The following is a 24927-nucleotide window of genomic DNA, read 5'->3' as shown; positions in this document are numbered from 1 at the left end:
AAGTTGTAACCGGAGAGTTGTAGTTGTAAACCATCATTTACTCAAGTAATTAAAAAACATGTGAATAAATGTTGGATTACAAGTTTTCAGCTGTAATTTTATGTGTAAATATCAGTCTCTACATTTTTTTCCAACATTTGTGACATTAAGTTTATTTCACGTGTGGATTTTTTTTACACAAGCTGAAATCACATACTACAAGCGCTCACATCACATTTTACAAGCTCTCACATTTTGCAACATATCTAACTTCATAGCTTTTCTAAAACTGTACAAATAGAAAGCATGACATGTTTTTTGTTGACCTTCAGGGAGTATTTGAAGAGTTCAATTGCAAAAGCATGTGCTTTTATGATTTTGGAAATTTTATGGATATTGAAAAGCTTTCTCCTGATGTGTCTAATTATCATTTTTACTGACAGTTGGAAACACTTATTATTGTATTTAGCGTAATTTATTCAAATGTCAACTGAAGTTTTCATCCAGGGTTCACTCTCCTACAAATGTTTTTTTAATTGTCCGCCCTCCAACTCTCTTCCACCCTGCAGTGTTAATTTTGTCTACAAATTTTGCTTTATTTTTTTGTCATAGTCTTTTCACTAAATTGCATCTTAGTTATAGTCGAGATTTAGTCATCAGGGCTATATTTCAGTAAAAGTCTAGTTTTAGCAGACTAAGGTTTTAGTCCACTAGCACAAAGTACAATACTTGGCTTCGCCTGCTGATGGTGCTGTACGTTTTTCATCCTTTTGTCAGTAATTGTCGTTATTTCACACAGTTTGTGTACCATCTTGCCTTCATTTATATCCAATATAAATATTAAAATCTACTCCTCTTTCTGATCCAGCGTCTCAACGCGACTTCAGCAACTATAGTTTCCTATGATGAGTTGCTTGAACATAGTTGCGCTTTTTGCTCGCTTCGTCTACTTTGACGATTGAGGGAGTGACGTAGGGCGAGACTCATTGCTGATTGGATATCGAAAAAAATCAGTTTTATTCTAAGTCGCTTGAAAAGTTAAAAATGTTCAACTTTGAAAGACTTCCACCGATTCAGATCGCGAAATTGAGTCGCTGGAATAGGAGTGGCGTTGTCATTTACATTGATTATGAATGTAATCTAGTCGCTGAAGTGACGTGCGGTGTGAACGCACTTTTATAGTGGATTACATCGTTTCAATTCTCAGTCTTCCCTGTAGTCAGTGCTAGCGACCACATTAGCGGCTTGTTTTTGAAACAACGAACCCGGTTACGATTGGAATTAGTCCTGTGTTAACAGAAGTATTAATACATTTTTACCTAGTTTTCATTTACGACCATCAAATAATAAATAAAAAAAATCCGTCATTCTCATTAAAAAAAATTTTGTCACGTGAAAATAACTTCAATTCTTTGGCCATCCTTCCTAAGTTGGATACCAATCCAGAGGTTTATGTGCTCATGACCCAGTGCACGCCTTTATTGTGTCCTTGTGACATTACATCCGGACCACATCAGCAGTTGGGTCTTTGTGTCGCTCCCCCCTCCTCCTCCCCCCCATTTACAGAAGCCCCTGTGACCTCCACCTCCCACTGCTGTGTCAGGCCATGTCACACAGCCGCATGCAGCTAATCTGCACTCAGCGCTATTGTTGTAGAACTAAACAAACCAAACACAGTTCAGTTTAAGGAAGGAGCCAGCAGCTTCGTAGCTTTTTTCCAGATTCAGAAACGGACTAAATGAAGGGGGAGTATAATGCATCTATAAAAAGAGGAAAGGGCTGGTTTAGAGAAGGAGCTGCCTTAACTGACAAGCTTTGTTACATTGTTTTCAACTCTCCTGATATAAAAACTAAAGGCCATATTACCGGTACATATATTTACAAGTAAAATCTCATGGTATAACTCGGGACCTGTGTTTGGGGATGGAGTTTGTGTGTCCCAATGTACCCCAATGAAATGGTCGAGAAAGCATTTCATTTATGGGTTATGGATGTATTTTGTACACAAAAAGTTTCCTCTTAAATTTTTAAGAAGTTTTACGACTATTAATGTTGTTTCTAGTCACTTATTGTCCCCTAAAAATGAGCTCCAATCCTGATACTCAGCCTATCTATATTTGGTGTGTACTCATACTAAGTCTGATGTCAAAATGAGTATGTAGTGCGTTCACATTAGATAGAATGGAAAGATTGAGTATGCGAGATAAACCCGGATGTCTACTATATCGGGACATTTTTGAAGTATGCACGGTGGGCACACTAGTCATACTCAACGGCTTCATGTTGCATTGTAAGCAGAACGTAAAATGGTCCTGAGACCGGCTTCAAGCTAAAAGTCAAACATCCCTTTTTCAAAACAAAAGCATCTCTTCTCGTTTTCCATCAGTATTTAATGCTTTTGTAAATAGGGCTCTTGTTTTGAAGTTGACCAGAATTTTTGTCAGTAGCACAATGGAAGATCTACGAAATGTCAGAATGAAATGTGTTTCCAGGAGTTTTATCGATCAAATGAGCATACGTTGATATTCTACTTGGTCACTTTCTCACTTAAAATGTTTTCCAAACTTACAAAAGTTGGAGAATCAACAGAGATATTTAGCCTCAGTATTAGGGGTGTCCCGATCTGATATCGGTCCAAAATTAGCCTGAAAACGAATATCGGATAAAAAATTCCAGATTTTCCGATTTTTAAAAAAAAAATTTTATTATTTATTTATTTTTTCCAATTTTTTTTTTATTTAATTGTAGAATACTGTTATTATGATAGAAATTATGTAACCAATTGGTTAATAATAAATGGGTCAGTTTTTCTCATACCTACTGTTGCTGACTATTGTTCTTTGAGTAACATCAAGCCTTTTTTAACATTCCATACTACAAAATAAGTTTTTTTTTTTTTTTTTTTTTTTTTTTTTTTTAAATTAATAAATTAAATAAATAAAATAAAAAAGTATATATGAATCATGCTGATATCGGTATCGGCCGATAGGCAAGATACTATATTGTAGACAGTATATATTCATTGAGTTTGTATTACATAGTACGGAGTATGCCATTTCGAACACAGCCCTAGAAAAACTCAGGCCAGATTGCTCTTCTTGTCAGGAGGGGCTGACCACCTTGATTGACACTCCTGTTATTTAGGGTCCAGAAGCAGAACAACTAACAGTCGGAGATTTGAGGCCCTCACCGTTAATCCCCACAGTGCAAACATTGAATTTTCCTGCACGCATGGTTGAGTTCCCTTAGAAAAACAGATGGACTGCAGTGCCCTTCTTTGTTTTGCATGTTTTTAGGTTTCTCTCTGACACTGAGAAGTGTTGCCTGCCTCTGCGTAAGTGCTTTAATGTGGAAAATCTTAAGGAGGCTCTGTAGAGTGTCTTCATGATTGCTTATACAGTAAATGACATTGTAATCTGAAGATGTCGACCTAAAATATTTAGATTTCTTTTCTTTTTCAATAAAAATAGTTTAAAAAACCAAACTTTATTTAGAAAGTGCAATCTCTACTCTACTCTTTGCCAATCTCACATCTGTGTCAAACTGATAAACCTAGCCGTGCCTGTTTACCGCCTTCCACACGTTGCCAGTTACCTAGAAGTGTTTTAAAGTAATTTCGTTGCCGTCTTATCTCCAAACCCGAGCTGGGTCGTCTTTTCATTACAATCAGATGCTCATTAGAGGCTTTCTATTGTTGCACCCTCCTTGGCTCCTTTTGGCGTTCATTAGCGATGCTATCATTTGTGTGTGCATTAACGCTGCTCAAACGCACGTGCACAGACACTGCGCTAACGCTGTAAATAGACTGTTGATTTAGTGAAAGGCTTGAGAGGAGGGGCAGGTGAAGGATTCACATTTGATTGCAGTGGGTGGGCTCTCGTCTCTCACCAGAGCAGACAAAGAACTTGGCCCTGTTCAGTTTTGTGCTGCTTTAGCTCCCACACTAGGTGGTTAGCCAGTGCAATGTGGTGTGTGTCTAATATAAACCAAATCTGCATTGCAAAGCGGGTAAAAATGTGTGAATAATGGCAGTGGATTATTCAGGAATTTGTTTGTTTAATCTTGTTTTCTTCTGATAAATATTAACGGGGACATTTTGTGAGTTTTTACTAAAAAAAAAAAAAGGCTGTAAGTGAAAGATATACAGCTCAAACACAGAAATGGGCTCAACTTGGGACAAAGGTTCATGTTGACTAAACAGTCAATACGCTTCCAGGGAGCATACCTTCCAATATGTGAAGTATTCAACAGTTCCCTCATCAATAGACTTGGATTTCAGTAAATCAAGCCTTCTTAAGCCATTGGTCCATTGATATGTAAAAACCAGTGCTGCGTTTTTTTGTTTTTGTTTTTTTTGCTCAGACCTCACACGCTGGTCCACCCTCAGTATTCCAGCTCTTAATGTGTCAGAATTAGCCATGATGCTTTAAAAAGAGACTGTGTAAGCTGCGTCTTACTGATTTGAAGGTATTGAAAGGACGGCCATATATGCGTTACAAGGGTCATTCCCAACAAATGGTACCATGCACTTCGGCCTTTAAAAATTCTGACATATTTACCAATTGTTCTGTGATTACTCAATAGGCAGACTGTAAATGTTTAGTTTGATCAGATGAAAACTTTTTTAGATATGGCCAATTTAGTGAAGATGTATGTGTCGATGTTCATTGGTCCTTATTTTTCTTCCATTTTCAGCTTCCAATATATCAGGAACTACATCATATAGGAAACTGAAATTTGATTTACACCTATATTTGTATGTTCCTAGTAAAAAACTAATAAACAAAAAAAAACAAGACATCGAGGCAAGCTACAATGGCCTCAAGTAAAGGATTTTCAATATTTGTGAGTGGTGAAATTGCCCAAAGTTGAAGATTTTTGAAATTGTTTTATATCCTAAGAAAGAGTAATCTTTATAGTATGAATTAAAAAATAGATCAGATTTATTTTCTTACTTTCCCACAGACATTTATTGGCGAATGAAAATAGTTTATAAAAAAGTATTTTTTCAGATTTCAAGAGACTGTCACCCAAGAACCGATGCATATGTCTGACTAATCATTAGTGATTTACAGTCTGTGTACATGGCTTGAAGCTGATAAAATAACAGGGAATTTAGATCTTTGCAAAGTAGTTTACTGAGACCCCAAACATGTTCGAGCCTGAAACCTCGAAAAACTTTTTTCCAAATTTGAGGAGCTGGCATGTCTTTTTATATATTCTGAGTAGGTGGAGCTGTGTAACTATACCAAATTTCAGTTTCCTATGTGATGTACTGTAGTTGCTGAGATATTGGAAGCTGAAACTGGAAGAAAAATAAGGACACTAGAAAATCGACACTTATCACCTCACTAAATTGGCCATATCTCAAAAGGTATTCATCCGATCAAACTAAAAATTTTGCAGTGTGTTCATGTTCATGGAACAATTTCAGAATTTTTTGAGACCAACATGCGTGGGCTTTTTATTGAAATGACCCACATGTATTCTTTGAACTGTGTGCTGGTTCTTGGTGGTGGTGTGAGGGGAAAATGCTTTTGATAAAGCTTGTGATCTGTTCAATGTACACCCTGTTAACATTCAATGTCAACATTTGTCTGAGGTGTTAAGATTTACGGAGTTGAATGATGGGTAGGCAGGTTTTAGATAAGAAGGACATGTAATCGCAGAGCAAAATGACTTGTGGAGCTGGATGGTAATTCTATCAACCAAGAACAAAATTATTGACTGACCAATGTCTGACAAGGAAAGTGGGAAGGTAATAACAACAAATCGAGGGACTAGAAGAGTTAGGGTACTCGCTGAACCCACAAAATTTAAAGCGTGTACCCGGGTTGGGGGTCAATTATAATTGTCATTGTGATCATTAAAGACGGTCATGACATAACTATAATTGACGAAATCTGTTGCTGTTGTAATCATAATTCAATTGTAATTGAGTTCAGATAATTGACTTTTTAATTTTATTTGCCATGGAAATTCTACAATTAATGTATAGTTATTTTAATGTATCGCCATTTTACCTATTGTTTATTACATTGTGTTTTTACTTAAGGCTTTGCCTCTGTATTTTTACTAATTGTTTATCCCTGTAAAGCGTCTTTGAACACTGTAAAAGCGCTATACAAATAAAATGTATTATTATAAAAAAAATGCAAAACTGGGGAACCATGTTACAGTTATAAGTCTTACACATACATAATTAAAAAGATGTGTTTCATATTTTATGTCTCTTTTGATAATCATTTTACCATTTTTAATCGAGAGCTATAATGACAGAAAAAAGGCTCTGACGCCTACACCAAATATATGAAAATCTATATTTTAATGGATAAGGAACCTTAACACGGTAACCAAGAGATGAAACCAATTAAATGATAAATAATAGTGTTTTAGTGTATTTTACAGCTGATTTAGGACATGGGTCAAAATTGACCTGTTATCATAAGAGATGCTAATAGAAAGCTAACACAAGAGGAAGGTTAAGTTTTATACAATTATTTTTTTCAGGTTCGGTAGTTGTGATCAATTTAATTTGAAATTTAGTAATTGAGAGCGTAATTATAATTGTTTTTCAGGGGGAAAATAATAATTGTAATTTTATTTGGAAAAAATGGCAATCACCGCAATTGTAATTGAAGTTGTAATTGTAAGTGACCCAAACCCTGATGTGTACTTATAAAAGTACATGTTTTTCCCATGGGCACCAAAATGCAAAAGCTCGAGCAGTTTTTCTGCATCAGAAGTGATGTATTATTAAAAGTAAATTTTTATAGAACATAAAATGGCAGACACACACACAGTGACAGTATTATGGAGAAATGGGAGCTGTGGGCTCCTTGTTGGCTTCTGTCTAATTCTCTTTTAGCTCACCATATATTCATGGGATTATCCTCCTGCAGAGTGAATGAGCTAGGGTTTTAGATCCATTTTGACAGTAAAAATCTTTTAGTCATGCTTCAAATCGGTGATGATTTTGAGCCAGATTTTCCTAAAGAACAGTAGGAGAATGGGACTAGAATGGGAAGAGTAGTGGAATGGGTCAGCGAGGGTGGCAGGTGACGACAGTCGGAGAGAACGCCGTTTGCTTGGATGTGGTTCTGATTGAATCACCCTCGGCTCTCACACCAACACCCTACCCCTGCCACTGGGTTTGTTTCCTGTGGAAGAACGGTTGCCGTGCTACACAGTCGCTGCCTGTAGTTTCACACAGCAGAGTGAAGGTCGCACAGTAATCCTGTTTGGCTCGGTGCAGGGCCCTAATACATCCAAACGCACAAACTGCTGCGTATAAGTACAGGATTGGACTTTAGAAGGCGTTGCGCGTGCACACAGATAAAGGTGGGCTAGTAGACGGTTTAGGGAAGCAAACATTCTTTAACACACAGTCTTGCATTCAAACAGCCAGTTTTTATTAAAGTCTTTAAATCACTGAACCTGTAGGTTGTGGTTAAATAATTGTTGATTTTAAATCAAAAACTAATTTTTCCTCATATTTTGTTGTTTTTTTTGTGTTGTCTGCATTTCCTGAATAATTTGATCAATGACAGTTATCATACATTTAAAAGCATGTATGCATTTGTAATCTTGCGGATCAACACCCATGTATATTTGTGTTTGTAGCAAAGTTAAATCAAACCACAGTACATACAAAACCTAACCTTGTTTCTTGAATGCATTTATAAAGGCCAGTGAGACAGGTGTTGCACCATATGTGGAAATGAAAAGGGAAATAAGAGGAGCCATTAAGTTGCCTTAGGTTAATATTTACTGTTACTTTATTTTAGTGGTTCCCAAACTGGGAGGCATGAAATACAATTTTTTTTCTTTTATTTTATTAATAAAGAGCTTTATTACTGTTCTAAAATTATAGTTATCAGTAGTAATTTTATGATATTTGAAGAAGAATATTTATTTTATTTTATTTTTTTCAAATAAGTTCACACTTTTTTTAACCTCTTTTCAATAATAAAAACACATTTTTTTGTTTGCGATGGGGAGACACTTTTTTAATAAAGAGCTTTTTTACTGTTCTAAAATGATTAGTTATCAATGGTTATGTTTCATGAGATTTAAAAGAGAATATTCTGAATTTGATTGTTTTTTTAACTTGTCTTTTTAATTACATTTATATACATTATGTTTTTGTTTTTTTTGTGATGGGGGCCCCCTGAGAGTTTTTTTTTTTCTTCTTTTTTACTTTTCTAATAAAGAGCTTTATTGCTGATCTAGACTTATTAGTTAATTTGATGAGATTTGAAAAATAGTTCAATTTTTTATTTTTTCAATTTCATTTCATTTTGTCTCATTGAGGGGGGGCTGAGAGTTTTTCATTTTTGAAATGGGGGACAGCTGAACAAGTTAGGGAACCACTGCTTTATTTAGTGAGCTGTGGCGTCAGCTTTTTAGGTGTGATGAGAGGGTGGTAAAAAAACATTTACTAAGTCATTTTGTTTAAATAGAGCTGAGACTTGTGCAAAGACAGATCGATACAACGCGCTAACCATTTTTCATGAATCATCATGTCTTTACTATGACTCCTGACAAGGCAGGTTGTCTGACAGATAATGCAATAGCTGCCACCCTTTCACCAAGAGTCTCCAGGTCAAACAGGACCAGCGAGTTTAGAGGTCTCAGCCCTGTAGGCCAGGAAATCACCCCCACCCTCCAAACCACAGGGACCTGAAGGGGGGTCCACTGCTTGTCTTCTAATGTATTTAATATTAGCGTTCCATTTCTGTTGTAGTTCAAACTTGCAGCTACTCTTCTTAGAGGAAGCCTACCCTTTGCTTACACCCCAAGGACGGTTGCTTTATTTCCTGCCTTTCATCTGCAACGTCTTTGAGTTTTTACATTTAGCTGGGATTCACTCATGAGGGAGAAAACACAAAAGACAGATCGGTGCCACAGAAGAATGGAATAACACAAAAACCAAGCTTCTAAAATAAGGTTATGCTTCTTTTCTTGCATATAAGTATAGTATGCATGAGATGAATTTGCATATATATAGTATAGTTGCCTGCATGCCCTATATTGTTTAACTGCAACTGCAAAACCAGTGACGATTGTTGGGTTTCTCCCATTTTCAAGCTGAAACCTCCCCCACTAATGGTTGTGGGTTGACTTAGGAATTAATGGGAATAAACAGGAAATTTACAAAATTGAATGTTGTCCCTTAACAGGGATGTTAAATATAGGTTGGAGAATATATTTTGGTCTTGTCTTGACTTAAACAACCAGATTTCATGCAAGTTGAGAATAGGAAGACACCATTGCTTGAAAGAGGTTTTGAACAGGACTTTTTTTGTTGATTTTTAAAGGGGGGTAATTTTATTTAATTTTCAAATAAGGGTTCAGGAAGATGTGTAATACTTTACACAGCATTGATTTATTTTTGTAAAACAATTAATTGTACAATCCAACATGTGCTTAAAGAGCCGTTCTTGGTATCAGTACCGCTGTTTTTGACACATAGTGTACAGTAGATTTTTGGTTATAAAGGTATTGAGTTGAAATCACATTTTTGACATTTAAGATTGTATTACTTTCCTCAAGTCTTAAAAAACAAGATGTTTACAAGATTGTAAAGTTCTTTTTGCAAATGTGTGAAAAAAAATTATTTTACTTGTATTATTTTGCATGGATGCTAATATTTGTTAAGATACTCAAATGTTTCAGTCAACTCAAATAAATAATTTCAATAATAATAAAATTTTTAAAGTATAATCTAAGTATAATGTCCTGTGGAAATTGTCCACCTCTTTGCAATCCCAGTTGTGACTTCATTAGTTGTCTCTAACTTACTACTTATTTTGATTTGGTACGATGTATTCTGATGCCATATTTACAGCAGCTTGTGTCTCTATAGAAACTGAAAATCCTTAGCAGTGATTTACAAAAACAAAGTTGTTGACATCCATAGATCAGAATCAGAAAAATCTTTATTAATCCCCTAGGCCTAGGAGTAATTAGAAAGACAAAGAGCGGAATATTAAAAAAATAGCAATAATACACACGTGAAAAGCACAGGAAACAGCATTCTCTAGAACGGACTCTGTAACTCACTTGGTCATCATCATCTTGTTCTTCCAGGCCTTTGCTCTAGACTGGTCTTTCTTTTCATGTTCGACTATCCTTGATGGATTTGCAGGGATACGGGATATTGGTTTCATTTTGGTCAGTTTTCATTTGGAAATACTGCTTTTAACAGCCTCCTCAGGTTGGTTGGGATTGTTATTGAGCAGTTATTTCCCTTCCCAGGTCCTGAATGGATTACTTGGAGCAAGAGAGCTAGAGTTTACTAGTGATCACATAGTGGTCAATGCAGCATTTACAGTTATCTGCATATGTTTTCTTGAAAGTCTTAATGTGTCCAATATGTCTTGTTTTTTGCAAAAGTCGTTCATTACGTAATGTATGATTTTCCCCAAATGTTTTTGATGAAATCAATTCATCAAAGATGCTTATTGTAAGCAAATATTCAAATGTGAACCAGAAGTCTAAGAGGATACTTTTGATACAACAACTTATTTACATACGTGGTAAAAACTCCAATCAGACCCTGGTTTTGAAAATGCAGCCATGTACAGTAGCTAGGAGCTAGCTGTGCTAACCCTCAGTCTGCTCTGCGGCTTCCAAAAGAAGATGTTTTTATGTGTTTGCCATAGAGATGCAAATGATTTTTCCTTCATGTTTGTTTTTTCAGACTTGGTAAAAGGTTGGTCCAGATGAGATATTTTGATCCTGGGTCAGACTGGGCTCGTTGTCCATTTACACCATAAGGAAAACAAGACATGTCTAGACCACAACTGTAAATGCCATTTACTGTAGTTTCTCTCTTTCTTTGGATAACCTATATATACTTTGAGAAGTAAGAAATATGAGAATAAGAGTGACCTTAGTCAGTAAGTACAGCTGAATAGGATAATTGGCAGTTTTAAAGTAGCTCTCTTGTTTGTATGCAATGTGTGAGTCAGATTGTCTTTAAACCAAGCCAGTTTTGTGTGTGAACTGGTTTAACACACACACTACATAGGAGGACTGTTGCAGTTAAGGGCGTAGTTTAGGGATTTCTGTTTGCATAATTTTCAGGATTGATTGGAGCCCGTTTATCAGATTATGTGAGAGTAAACGGATATTGACCTGATGCTATGTGGAGATTATGATTTCTCTGCTAATCCAAGGTGGGGGATGGACAGAGTCATTGTGGCTGAATGTGAAGTAAACAAACAATCAAACTTGGTCAAATTATGATCGTTTTTAGTTAATTGCCTTAAAAACAGAAGTAACTTTTGGGAAATGACGCTACAGCTGCTCTGAATGATTATCTAAAATTAGACATCTGAGTAATTTTTGACGAAAATGCTCAAAAGGAAATAACTTTTCCCAGGAATAAGGACCTGTTCCACTTATAAACGGAAAAAAAGGTAAGCCAGTGTCAAATGGATGACTGGACAGAAACATTATGCATGATGCAACACCACCTGACTTTATGTAACAGACGTCCATACAAAGCTCCAACAGTAGGAAGCAATCTGGTGGACTTTTTTCTTACATTGACTCTAATTGAGTCATCATACACAGTGTTTTATTTCAATCGCTCTGATTGGAATTCAGTGACAGAGTTGGTAACAAAGCCATTTAATTGGCTGTTATTTAATCTGATTATGTAGTGTCCATGATGCTGTAGCTGGTGTTTATCGATAACTTGTGTAACCTGCACAAACATGTTTTATTTGCAGAGAGTACTGGATGTAAAAAAAATTGACAATCATGTGAGAAGTCAGTTCTCTTCTCACATGATTTCTGTATGGTTAGATAAACGGAAAACAACAAGACCCTGACCTATTTACCTGGATTGTGTTTAGTATCTATTTAGCGTTGCTATCAAGTGTCAGCTTTTCTTAGGGATCGATTTCTGGACCATGGCTGTTTTCAAAATCGCATACTAACGTAGTACTCATACTACGTCTGACGTCCAAATGAGTATGTTGTGCATTCACATTAGATAGTATGGAAAAATACCGTGGTGTATACTATATTGGGACATTTTTGTAGTATGCACGGTTGGTACACTCGTCATACTCAATTAAGGCTACATGATTATGGCCAATATGATTATCACGATTATTTTGATCAATATTGTAATCACGATTATTATCAAAATTATTTATCATATTAATGGAAAAGTTGTTTTTATTGCATTACTTTTAAGCAAGATGTGTACAGTTTACAGCACAAAATCAGCTTTTGAATGTAATTATAATAAAAAATAAATAAATAAAATAATAAACCCAATAATTTAAATTGTACCAAAGGCTAACTGAATAAATACACTATTACGGAGTGCAGAGTCCATATTTAAAATGTCAATATTGCAGACAATCAGGTTAATGTGGCAACCGATATCGTGATCACGATTAAAATTTTATTAATTGTGCAGCCCTATATTCAACCGCCCCATGATGCATTGCAAGGGGAACGTAAAATTGTCCTGAGACCTGCTTCAAGCTAAAAATGAAACGGCCCTTTTTCAAAATAAAAGCTTTGTCAGTAGCACAATGGCGGGTCTCCGAAAATCTCAGAAAATTTTAGCATGAAATGTGTTTCCGTGAATTTTATGGATCAAATGAGCACATGTTGATATTCTACTTGGTCACTTTCTCGCTTAAAATGTTTTTAGAACTTTCAAAGATGGCGAATCAACTGAGATATTTAGCCTCAGTGTGCTTCAGGTGTTTGTCGTTTGAAATGCATCTTGGGAAACTTGGAAGTATACTTCAGTGGGAACGGTCATCATCCTAATCATTCTAACTATACTTATAGTATTTAGTAGACAGTATATACTCATTGAGTGTGTAGTGTATAGTACGTTAGTTTGCAATTTCGAACACAGCCAATGTCTAATGTTTTGGAATCTACACCCAGTGTTGATTCAACCTCATTGATAGGTTATCACCCACCATGGTTGACCTCTGTAACATAACACACTCGGTACACATACAGTACCATCCCCCTCATTGCCTTGTTGGTGTTAGCATGTAGCAGTAAATGCAATCTCTCTCACACCATTGGTCTCACTGTGGGTAAAGTGCATGGATGTCCTTACATTAAGGGCAAAGCTGTGCACTGCTCAACGTAAACATAATGCATGAGCGATGACGTGCAAAGAGGTTTCCTCTAACCACTCGTTAGGTTGTTATTTTGTTCAAAGTGAGCCACAGACTGTGTTGTGCTGCTGATGTCAGCGGTTACTCATTCTGATGTGTGCTTTGCATCAAATAGACCCAACACGACTCCTCCACTCTGACACTAGTGAGAACAGAAGCTTCTCTTCTGTCTGACAATGACACATTTCCCTGCTGAAGCCAAGGTTTGAGTCTGCTCCTCCTAGCAGACTCAACGAGAGCTTAAAATAAAGTGGGTTTGATTTAACCCTTTAGGGTCAGCAGCAGCACCACTGACTAATGGGATATACACTCAGTCAGGATTGACAAGCCAGCTGCTACTGTGTGCCATGGAGAAGTGTTTTTATTTCATCCACTCTTCAGCACTTTCAGCCCAAAATGCACTTATTTGTTTGTGGTTTCTTGTGGTTTTCTGTCAATGGTAGTATGGTAGGTAGTGGAAGAGGTGAAGATCTTTGCCCGAACCCAAGGGGCTGAGTCAGGTTCGGTCTTTATTTCTGTCATTTTACAAGGATTCAGGCCGGGCTCGGTTGCTTTGTGGTAAATGAGAGGTTAGGAGATGCTTTGGAAAGATGGAGGCTATAATAATTTGGTATTGAAAAGAAATCTGCTTTGAACAGGTTTGGACTGAATTCTGTTGGGCTCAGGCCTTGTCGCGTCAAACATTTTAGACCAGATTAAAGCTCTGCTAGGTAGCATTGCTGTCTTACAAGAAATTCAGGAGAGTCTGTGTAGTTTGCATGTTCTCTCGAGCAATTTGTGGGCTCTTCCTGAGACCTCTGTTTTTTTCCCTTCTAATACCAAAGGCATGTACATTGAGTACATTATCTATTTTATAGTATATTTTTATAATCCCTACCCTGTGTTGCACTGGTAACTTCTGAAGAGTGTGAAATGGTTCAAGAATGAGACATTTATCTGTTCATAACAGATTTTGATGCCTACTTTCAACCCCATTAAGGATAAAAACATCCAACTAACTAACTTTGTGAGGGCCCTGTACAAGATGCTCTTTGTGAGTCCCCCAGTCTGGAAACCACATAGACATTCCTAATTCAGTTTATATTTCACACACTGCCATTTACCTGCCAATCAGTCCCATAATACCTGTCAGCTGCCTTCACAGCTAATGATAGCATAGCAGTGTATTTTATTGTCCTATTCAAATTTGTTTTTTAATACGCATCATACGAATAATGACGGGCGTGTTTCATTTCCCAAAGATGAGGCATAGGGCTGTGTTTGTGTTCTAATGTACTACTTTTCCTAAGTCTGATGTCAAAATGAGTATGTAGTGCGTTCACATTAGATAGTATGAAAGATTGAGAAAGCGAGAAATACCCAGATGCATACTATATCGGGACATTTAAGTATGCAAGGTGGACAAACTTGTCATACTCAACTGCCCCATGATGCAATGTGAGCGGAATATAAAATCGTCCTTCAAGCTAAAAATCGAACATCCCCTTTTCAAAACAAAAGCATCTCTTCTTGTCTTCTATTAGTTTTTTAACGCTTTTATAAATAGGGCTCTTGTTTTGAAGTTAACCGGAAGTTTTGCCAGTAGCACAATGGTGCGTCTCCAAAAATCTCAGAAATGTCGGCATGAAATGTGTTTCCGTGAGTTTTCTGGATAAAATGAGCACATGTTGATATTCTACTTGGTCACTTTCTCGCTTAAAATGTTTTCAGAACTTTTAAAGGTGGCGAATCAGTGGAGTTATTTAGCCTTGGTGTGCTTCCGGTTTTTGACATGGTTTCGAAATGCATCTTTGAGTAGTGTATAGTATGTAATATGCCATTTCGAACAAAGCATCGGACTGTGCTTTGGATCTCTACGCAAGTGCGTAGTCCGCCTTTAGACAGAAACGCCTGTGCTATGTTCCAGTGTCTCTTTGGAAGCAGTAGAAATGCTTGACACTAACCATCAAGACTAGTCTTCAGTTTGTAGATGACTGTTGACAGGCATATGTGAAAAGAAAACATCCAAGTTTCCAAAACCGAGGCTGAAAACAAAAAAAGGATTCATTTTCTTCATTTGTTTTTGTTTTGTGTCATACACTAGTTTTTCTCTTCAGTCATGATGAAGTGATGTCACAGTGGCTCCCATATTGTGTTGCAGGGCAGGCTTTCGTTGCATTCACATCTCGACTGTGACGTGCAAACAATCGCTGCTAATGTTCATGTGAACCGGTTAACCTTTGGGTGACCCCAAGTATTGTTCAACAGTTAATGCCTTAGTCATCTGTGCTTTTTGTGTGAGTGCTTTCAGATTGAAGCCCTTTTTCCTTAACAGCCTTGCAGCATCGAGAGCAAGCATGAAGTCACCATCCTCAGTGGACTCAATGAATTTGTAGTGAAGTTTTTTGGCCCGCAGGGAAGTAAGTGCTTTTGTTAATTTGTCTTTTTTTGTCTTGCTCTCTCTCTGATGCCTAATTTTCTTTCCATTTTTGTCGACGTTAGTATTTTGGCACCACAGTAGTCAAAGTTTTTAGACAATGTATGCACTTTTAGTCGCGCTGTCAAAAACTTTCTGTTTGTGTTAAAAGTCGCGTTAAATGTTTTTGGATAGCAGCTCCATTAATGGTTGGTCTAGATTTAAGATCTCTAAAATATAAAACGTTTTCACTAGTGTTTTTGTGTTCAACGATACTTATTCTCCCTTCTTCAGGCAAACAAGTAATTAAAGCTGCAGTATGTAGAATCTAGAAACAACCACCCTCCCCTCCCTGTTTCAAAACCTATCATCCCTTACCGTTATCCTTGTGAACGTGCACAACTGTGAAGCTTTTAGCAACTTTTTTTCTCAATAGAGACTGGTGACAAATGTAGGGACTTTATCTTATTGGAGAGATTTCTATAATGCAATGTATTTATATAGCGCCTTATTTTGGTCACTCAAAGTGCTTTACATGGTATTATTCTTTCACTCAACACTTCGTGCTGGTGCTGACTATGACTATCATAGTCAGGTTGTCATAGTGCGACATCCCAACTATGGGATGTTGAGCAACTCCCTTAACCCTAAATGCTCCCCAGGCACTACAGCGTGGCTGCCCACTGCTCTTCGGGATGGGTTAACGTTTGTGTAGCTTTACATACTGTATATGACAATTAAGTATATTCTTCCTTCTTGTTCTAAAATTGCACTGTCCTATCAGAAGACTTTAAATTACAATATGCTCAAAGGTTATTATCGGTTTTTGACCAAATGAAGCCAAAAGAAAACTTACATACTGCAGCTTTAAGCTCAAACTTTCCTTATAATTGGGTTCACGGTAGCGTACTGGTAGAAAATGACAGACTAATGTTTAGTTGAACCTTAAACAGAGAAATAAAATGAGTGTAGTGTTGTTTTAGGGCATCCAGCACAGGAACATCTGTCACAGTGTCATGTTTGGAGTGTGTTTGTTCCCTGCAGACCAGGGACATGAAGCAGCTTAAAAGCAGGCCCTACAGCCACAAAATGTAAAATGAATAGTAGACACTGGGGTGGAGGAAGATTTGAATGAAGCAAATGGCCTCATCAGCAGGAAATACTTTCCTAATTCTGATCTCGACATCTGTCAACCTGAAACTTTTGCATTGCTTAGGAGTGGAAGCATGTGTTTGACCGCAACAAAACGATGCTGAATAAAGTGATGTCACTTTGTGTGTATGCGTGTGCAAGTGCATGCTTGTGTCATTCTTTCGTCTCTCAACGAGTCATGCATGTGCTGCACATGAGAGTCCTGTTACACACAGCTATTCTGGGAGAGCCACACACTTTCACAGAAATGTCCATCTTTACCTCTTTGATGTCTGTGCATTATTTGAGGTTATTTGGAAGCCAAGAACTCTCCAGGGCTCAAGTGCATCCTAGCATAAAATGGAAGGAAGAGACGAGCAGAAAATGGATGTAACTTCAATGCTCGACTCTCCTTAAGTGCACGAGAGCTCCAGTGAAATGTTCATCAGGAAAAGAAAAAAAGCAAATCTTAACCTGATTTCTCACATGGTTTGTCCTCCTGCACAGCGCCGTACGAGGGAGGCGTGTGGAAAGTACGAGTAGATCTTCCTGATAAATACCCATTCAAATCACCATCAATAGGTGAGAGCCCATCCTCACCTGCACACGTGTAAAAGGTTATTTCTCCATATTTGTTCCTTTGTGTTGATGTTCACTTTTTTTTCTTTCTTCCAGGATTCATGAACAAGATCTTTCATCCCAATATTGATGAAGCGTAAGTTCAAATTCAATCCCAGGACTTAGTAAATGTACACATTGTTTAAATGTCAAACAAGCTTTAGTGTTACTTGTTTTATGTACTACTCAATGGTGTCATTAGGCCTATATTTTATATTTTATGGGGGGCTGACGCCTCCCTAAAAAAAGCCCTCCCAAATAATTTGTTTTATTTAATTAAAGTAATTTCATTCAAAATTAAGTAATTATTATTTATTTATTTAACTAGAAAAAGAAAGTGCCCAAAAATTCATTAGAAATAAACTGGACTATAAGTTTAGATAAATAATGGTATAATGTGTCATTAGTGGCAGATTTTGCTCATATTTAAGTGACTGGCAAACCAATTGGTACAATACATGAAATAATACATTTATTATTGTATAAAATTTGTCTGACCTACATTTGTCTTTTAAAAAAAAGAAAAAAAAAGCGTAGATCTATGTTTTTGATGTGACCAACTTGTATATATGTTAAATGTATCAAGGCTTTAGGTTTTGACATGAGTTGCAGAAGTTTGAATCTCACGGTGCAGTTTTTCTGACGCATACTTTTGTTATAAGGAGCATGGGGGGGAATCAAAGTTTTACTTTCTTAATAATATGAATTAAAAATGCCATGTTTATCTATTCTAGTTCTTTTATAAGTGATGCTAATATAAAATAACAGCAAATCCTTGTGCGTGCTTCCATGCCCCTCCCCACAAAAATCCTACCCTTCCTTAGAAAAAAAATGGTTCCGACGTCCTTGTGTGCCAAACAAGAATGGATATTAGAAAGATTTTCAACAAAGTATTATATATTTATGCATTCTTCCACCCCCTGCCCTTAAAACATAGTCACGCTTTGCTATTTCTGATGAGAAAAATCTGATTTTCCTCCCTGTATTTTATCATGCTACTTATTATCTTCACCTCTTGTTCTGTTTGTTGTCCCCAGGTCAGGAACAGTGTGCTTAGATGTTATCAACCAGACATGGACGGCCCTTTATGGTGAGTAGCTCTTATTTCTCCTACTGTGGGATTAGTTGGAGAAGGACCGACTGCTCCTGAGTGTGGGCGCCTGTGTGCCCTACTCTGCTTACTGCGGGGAAAAGTGTAACGGGAACAAGGTACTACCCTCACCCGGCAAGGTCACTAAACTGTCGGCCTTAGAGGACTCGTATAATTGCACACACGGCAGGGTTTTACATTTCCACTGGGCTACTTTTTATCATCGCTGCATCTTTTTCACGTCCCTGTGCCCTTCTCTAAATAATATCCCATTAGCTCCTCGTCACTCAGCTAAATTCACAGTAATGAACTCATCAGATGTTTCATCCCACGCTACTTAATTTTTTTAAACTAATGTCGTGACTGAGGAGAATGTGAGGCCGAACCTACTGTTTAAGACCTCAAAGGATTTATAAAGCTGTAGGTGTTTGTTTTTTAGGATGTTTTGAAAGAATGGAGAACACGGGAGAAATAGCAAGTATCTAAAGTATTGTAAAGTGAGGGATTTAATCTTCTAAACATCATAATACCTCACTATAGATGTTCGCTTTCCTTTATGTAAGGGAGCCCACCAGTGACACCCAGGAGATTAAAGAGGTACTGCAGGTATTTGTTTTTGCATCAGGCCAAGATCAAAATGAAAAATAAAATAAATAAAAAAAAAGTCCGTGCATTAATATGAAGAGCTTTAGGAAAAAATAACACACATTTGTACTTCAAAGTAATGTCTATACCAGTGGGCGTGCACTGTAGCTGTTCCCACTCAATGTTCTAGAAGCCAAAATACGGCACTTCCATCTTGCAAATTTGACATCATTTGGAGCCAGATTCTGCGCAATAGGGTCCAGTGGGAGGAGCCCTGGTAACACGCCCCGCCCATTTATCGTACTGCCCAATCATCGGCTGTCAGTCATCGTCAATATGGCGTCAAATCTTGTTTTTCAACCTCAAATAACTTATTTAAAACAAACTTCACAGAAAAATTAGCACTTGAACACAATGTAGGGTGATAATATACTGTCGTGCGTCGTCTATTCTTTTTACAGTCTGTGCTCTATACAGGGTTAAAAGGTAAATACAGGGTTAAAAGGTAGAGGCTTGTGTGGGACTGTGTTGTGTTCAGGGACAACTCACAAAACTATAATTCAGTGTTGAAATTGTGTGACTGTCATGTTTTTATATGTTCAGTTTCCTGTTTAAAGTTTGCTTGTCTTTATTTCATTTATTGATGGATACTCAAAACAAATTGCTAAAAAACGTCAAAGTTTATTATTTTTGAAAAATTGACACTGTATATTTGATTTTTTTTTAAAATTGATTTTGAAAAGGAAAAAACCAAAGAATGAACAAATGTTTGTGCCGCAGTTTTTGGTCTTTTCCTTTCTTCGTTCTTTCTACTCATGAAGTCACATTGTGTTCTTTTGCTCCTCATCAGATCTGACCAACATCTTTGAGTCGTTCCTGCCCCAGCTGCTGGCTTACCCAAACCCCATCGACCCCCTGAACGGCGACGCAGCCGCCATGTACCTCCATCGGCCAGAGGAGTACAAACAGAAAATCAAAGGTGCAGCCAAATAAAGACATGTCGCGTAGATCAGGGGTTTTCAACCTTGGGGTCTGGACCCCATGGGGTCGCCAGGTGCTTTTAAAAAAACAAAGAATATTTTTTTAACATTTTAAGCCTGTTATTGGTTATTTTTACCGTTTCTCTGTAACTACACCAAACTTGCCATATTTGAACCTATTTATAAGCATTTTTGCTACATTACTCCCATTTCTGCCACTTCTCCATCAAATTCTAATTTCTTTTCTGCACATTTTATTTCCACATTCAACATTTTCAGCACCTTTAAACCCTTTCCACCACTTTTCCCACCTGTTGTTGCATATGTTGATCCATTATTGACACTTGGCCATTATTTGCCAGTTCAAACCATCTGTTCCTGCTTTTTTTCTGCCACTTTTAAGCCATTATTGACACTTTCAACCCTTTCTAGCACTTTGTTTTTGGCCACTCTCTAATTTGCAACTTCTAACTAATTTGTATGGTTTTCATAATACCATTTCACCACCTTTTCCACCGGTTTTGGACACTTTTAACCCATTTCATTACCCTCGGCCGAAGGGTATTGTCATCAGTCCGTCTGTCTGTGTGTGTGTAGAGTGGTGTAGGTCTTTTAATGCAATACCCACTGACCATTCTCACACCAAAACATTGGTACTAATGGGGGGATTCCAGGTAATTTGGTCGATTTTTGGCGAAAGAAACAGCGTTTTTGAAGAGTTTTAAAAAAACCTTATCATGGACTGATTTTAAAGAAGGAAAGGAGGTGGAGCATTGATCCCTTGCTCCAAGGTGACATTCACTCAGGTTTAGATTAGTGGCAAAAAAAATGTTTCTTTGTGTTTGTCACAAAAACTACTACGTACTAAAATTCTATTTATAAACAGATGAGTAATCATATTTAATAATGTTTAATCCCCTGGTATTATAAATGTAAATGATGAACCATTTCATATTCACTGCAGTGCTTAGCTTGGTCACAATAAATCAATGTAAATTATTTTTCGTGACAGTTAATATTGTGAGGAATGTCAGGTCGAGGGTTTTCAAGTGTGGACATGTTATATTTTCTAATTAAAACAAGGATTTGCATCTTTAAGATGACGATATACAATGGTACAAATAATAATAATGAACTTATACAGTGAATATTATTCAGATAAATACATAAATGTGGTTATTACAGATTCATAGAACAATGGATCATCATTTTGCTGACTTTAACAATGGTCCCAAAAGGCCCTCCCTTTATAGATGGCCCTGTCTACACATGACTGTTCATGTCTGTGTTCAACCACCTTCTGCTACAGTGGGGGTCTCTGATCTCTTGGAAACTTTATTTTGGAGGTCACGCGCTGAAAAGAGCTGCAAAGTTTAGCTTTTCATGAACAACCAATGTTTTCTCACGCTGTCAATCAGCTGTTCATCATTTTAAAAAGTGCTTTGTCTGGTTTTCTCCACAGAGTACATCCAGAAATATGCAACAGAGGAAGCTCTGAAGGAGCAGGAAGAAGGAGCGGGCGACTCTTCATCTGAAAGCTCCATGTCTGATTTCTCAGAAGACGAAGCCCAGGACATGGAGTTGTAGTAAAAGGAGGGGCTCCCTTTAACCCCCTCCCCCCTCCTCCCCTCCCTACAGAGACTATATTTGATTTCCTAACCATGAGAAAGCAGACTTATAATATTCATATTTAAACAAGTTGATTTTTTTATTGTTATTATTACTACTTAACAAGGATTTTTATGGATATCTAGCCTTTGGTGTGTGTTTGACGGACACCTCTCCTGTTCTGTAGCTGTTTTTCCTCTCACACACACACACTCGCATCATTTTTGAGCTCTTGATCCACCACTTTTCAGAAAACCCCTCCCCCGATTATTATTTCTGTCACTTTTCAAATTGTAAACATTCGCCACAATTCACCATCATCCCCCACAATGCAAAGCGACTCTGACCATTATTTAGCACCACTTGCTTCGCGGCCCCGATACACACAACATGTCTGATCTGTTTCACTGCGTTTGTGCAAAAAAAAAAAAAAAAAAGCTGTGATCTGGATGCTTTTGATGGCTGTTACGATATTTTTGTTACACTTATGCAGCTGGATGTCATGGTTCAGAGTGAAGATTAGGGGTGAACGCATATGGTAAAATGAGTACATGCAGGTAAGAGGCTAATAACTAGCTTTGTGCTGAGGTTTTCTGGACAAAATGATCAGATTTGCTCATATTATGGGAACTGTAAACGGACCAGAGCCAACCACTGATCACATGACCCTCCCAGGTTACACAGAAGCAGCGACCCTCCCCTCTGTTTATCATTCTGTGTTCTGATGATGCAGTTTTTTTTTTTCTTGGTGTTTTTAACAAAACAAGCAGCATATCTGTTGTAATCGCAGTCAAGTGCAAGAAAAAGTGTCAAATCGGCAGTTAGACTGACGGATTCTACCTGCCGGATAGTGTCGTATAGGTCCGCCCACGTGTCAGCATGCCCCCTCTCCCCCCTCCCAGTTTGGATCTGACTTGTGACAGACACTCAGTCTGTTTATCAGATTGTTCACATTTCAAAGTGTAAAGTCCTTTCCAACCTATTGTTTATGTACTTCTTCTTCACCAAAGGGAGGTCATTATTTGTGTACAGTGATGAAACGCCTCTTGTTTTGTTTTTTTTTTTGGGTTTTTTTTCCACATGAAAAATTCCACGTAAACACCCACAACACTGGCCTTGAGTTGCTTGTCGAAACTCTAAACGGCAGTTGAGACTACCTAGAGAGAACATTGAAATGTATTTACCGAGCTTTCTTTCTTTCTATCTTTCTGTGCACACAACTATCAAAAAAAAAAACAGACGCAAATGCAAGAAAAAACTTGCAGCTGTATTAGAAAGCACATCTCCAGAGGAAAGAAATGGTCTGTTTATTCTCAGCTTTCTGCAATTTAAACGCTAACATAGCAGAGCAGAGGGGCTTTAGGGTTAAATCATCTTCTTTTGGGTTGTTTGAAAAATGCGTAGTTGGCTTCTGGTTAATAATTACGTCGTCATACACACCGAGGATGAGGATTTATTTTTATTTTTCATTTTTTTTTTACCCTGTAGAGATACCCTATCAGGTTTATTTGTACAGAGGTAGAAGTGAAGCAGATAGTTCGAAGTGTACAGAAGTCAAACGTGTGGCTCGTGCCGACAGTCGTCACCAATTTAAAAGGTTTATTTTCTATTTAATATTTACCCGATGACTGCCTGTGTGACGCACGGGAGGTGGTTTTGAATGTTGAAGCTCACGTAAGAATCAGGACAGGAAAAATGAATGTTTTCAGGATGTTTCATTAACAGCACAAAAAAAAAAAAATCAAATCAATCTCCAATTTAATTTCACTTTTTAGCTTTTATTCAAAAACTGTAACATTTTACCTTTCGATAAATCACACACACACACACACACACATACGATGTCCCTTATTTTACAATTAGGCTTAAAACTTGTGATCAAGTTTGTTTTTGTTTACATTTGTGTGAAAAATAGACGGACATTGACAAAACAGGGATCCAATTGGTAAATTATGTATTCTCAAATGTTTTTTTTTTTTTATATATATATACATAAAGTTTACAGCATTATCCTGAGCAATACTTTAACGCCTATTGTTGAACCACTTTCCTTCTTTTTGTTCCATTTTGCTTCCCCATCCAATGCATGTTTTGCTATTAAAACACAGTTGTTGTGTTGTTACATCAGGAAAACACTGTAAAATCATTATGCTTCCCATTGGGATTTGATTTTAGTCGCGAAAAGTTTACTTTTCGAGTGTTTTTTCTTCCACTTCCACTCTTTGTGATTTCATTCTCGCAAATAATGTTTTCAGCATCCACAAACTCCAGTGTTGACATCTTTAAATGAATTCATTTGAAATGCAAACTTTGCCAGCAACTGCATTGTGGTTCCACAGCCACACACTCCTGCTCCAGTCCCAATGGTATAACACAGGTGAAATGGAAAAAAATGAGCTACATGAATAAAGGTGGTCCCATCATCACATCCACAGACAATCATTTCAGCTTCGTTGTGTAGGTTTTAGCATCACAGAGTCCGTGCTGTGATCCTGTAAACTCAGCCCCAGTTTGCATGCTTCTGCCGTGGAGTCGAGGTTCCACATCTCTCACTTTGTTTGGTGCTTTGTGTGGATTTGTGGCCCCCTGAGGCTCCACTGCTGCCTTCAAGGGTGTTTAGCGGGGACACACACAGCATGAAAGTCACTTTTTTTTTTTTTCCTTTTTCAAAAAAAGAAAAAATCAACAACAAAAAAACCAAGTATGTATTTGGTACCTATTGTGTGATACTTGAAGGTTTAAAAAAGTTAAAAGGTTTATTTTTATTTTATTTTTTTTTGCTTAGAAAAGTCAATTTTTGGTTTTATTTGAATCACATTCTTCACCCTTTTGGTTTTTTTTTTGTTTTTCTTTGCATTGTGAAGTGGGCATGCTTGTCAGAAAAGACAAATGCTCTATATTAATAGGCTTATAACCTCATAAATAGTTGTGTATAAAATAAACTGTTATAACTTCTTTTTTTAATAAAACATTCAATGTGTATAGCTGTTCTTGGACAAAGGCTGGTTCTTTTCTTTTTTTAAATAAAATGCACTTTTGTTTCCTCTCTTTTTAAATGTTGTCTGTACGGACACTGCAGTGTCTGACACTATTGTTAGAATTAAATACAGAACAAGAAAAGTTCTGTACAGGTTAGCAATACTTCCACATTAGTTTTTTGTTTGTTTTTCCAGTTGCCATTGTTCTTTCTGTCTTGTTTCTCTTATTGTGCTAAAATTCACACAGTTTTATTTTCTTTTATGATCATTTTAAATACCTAATTTAATGATAAATCACTAAAGCAGGGACTTTATACTATGATAAACTTATCACAAAAAGTAAGGATGTTATACTGTATAATTGCTGTAACAAATCCTGCTCTGTCAAAAAGCT

The 24927-nt window shown here is 37.1% G+C and overlaps 1 protein-coding gene across 1 annotated transcript in view; it reads left to right on the top strand.

Annotated features, from left to right (window-relative positions):
• ube2h (ubiquitin-conjugating enzyme E2H (UBC8 homolog, yeast)) overlaps nucleotides 1–23983 on the top strand; it is a 29714-nt gene extending 5731 nt beyond the window's left edge. The window contains exons 2-7 of the mRNA XM_028450225.1: nucleotides 15471–15547; nucleotides 17182–17256; nucleotides 17350–17389; nucleotides 18330–18382; nucleotides 19818–19946; nucleotides 21410–23983. Of these exons, the coding sequence (XP_028306026.1) occupies nucleotides 15471–15547; nucleotides 17182–17256; nucleotides 17350–17389; nucleotides 18330–18382; nucleotides 19818–19946; nucleotides 21410–21534 (499 nt within the window). The 3' untranslated portion in view covers nucleotides 21535–23983. The remainder of the gene's footprint in view (nucleotides 1–15470; nucleotides 15548–17181; nucleotides 17257–17349; nucleotides 17390–18329; nucleotides 18383–19817; nucleotides 19947–21409) is intronic.
• The last annotated feature ends 944 nt before the right edge of the window (nucleotides 23984–24927 follow it).

The sequence above is a fragment of the Gouania willdenowi genome, chromosome 6, assembly GCF_900634775.1.
Source record: "Gouania willdenowi chromosome 6, fGouWil2.1, whole genome shotgun sequence".
Taxonomy (NCBI): domain Eukaryota; kingdom Metazoa; phylum Chordata; class Actinopteri; order Blenniiformes; family Gobiesocidae; genus Gouania; species Gouania willdenowi.
This window is presented reverse-complemented; position numbering and strand designations above follow the sequence as displayed.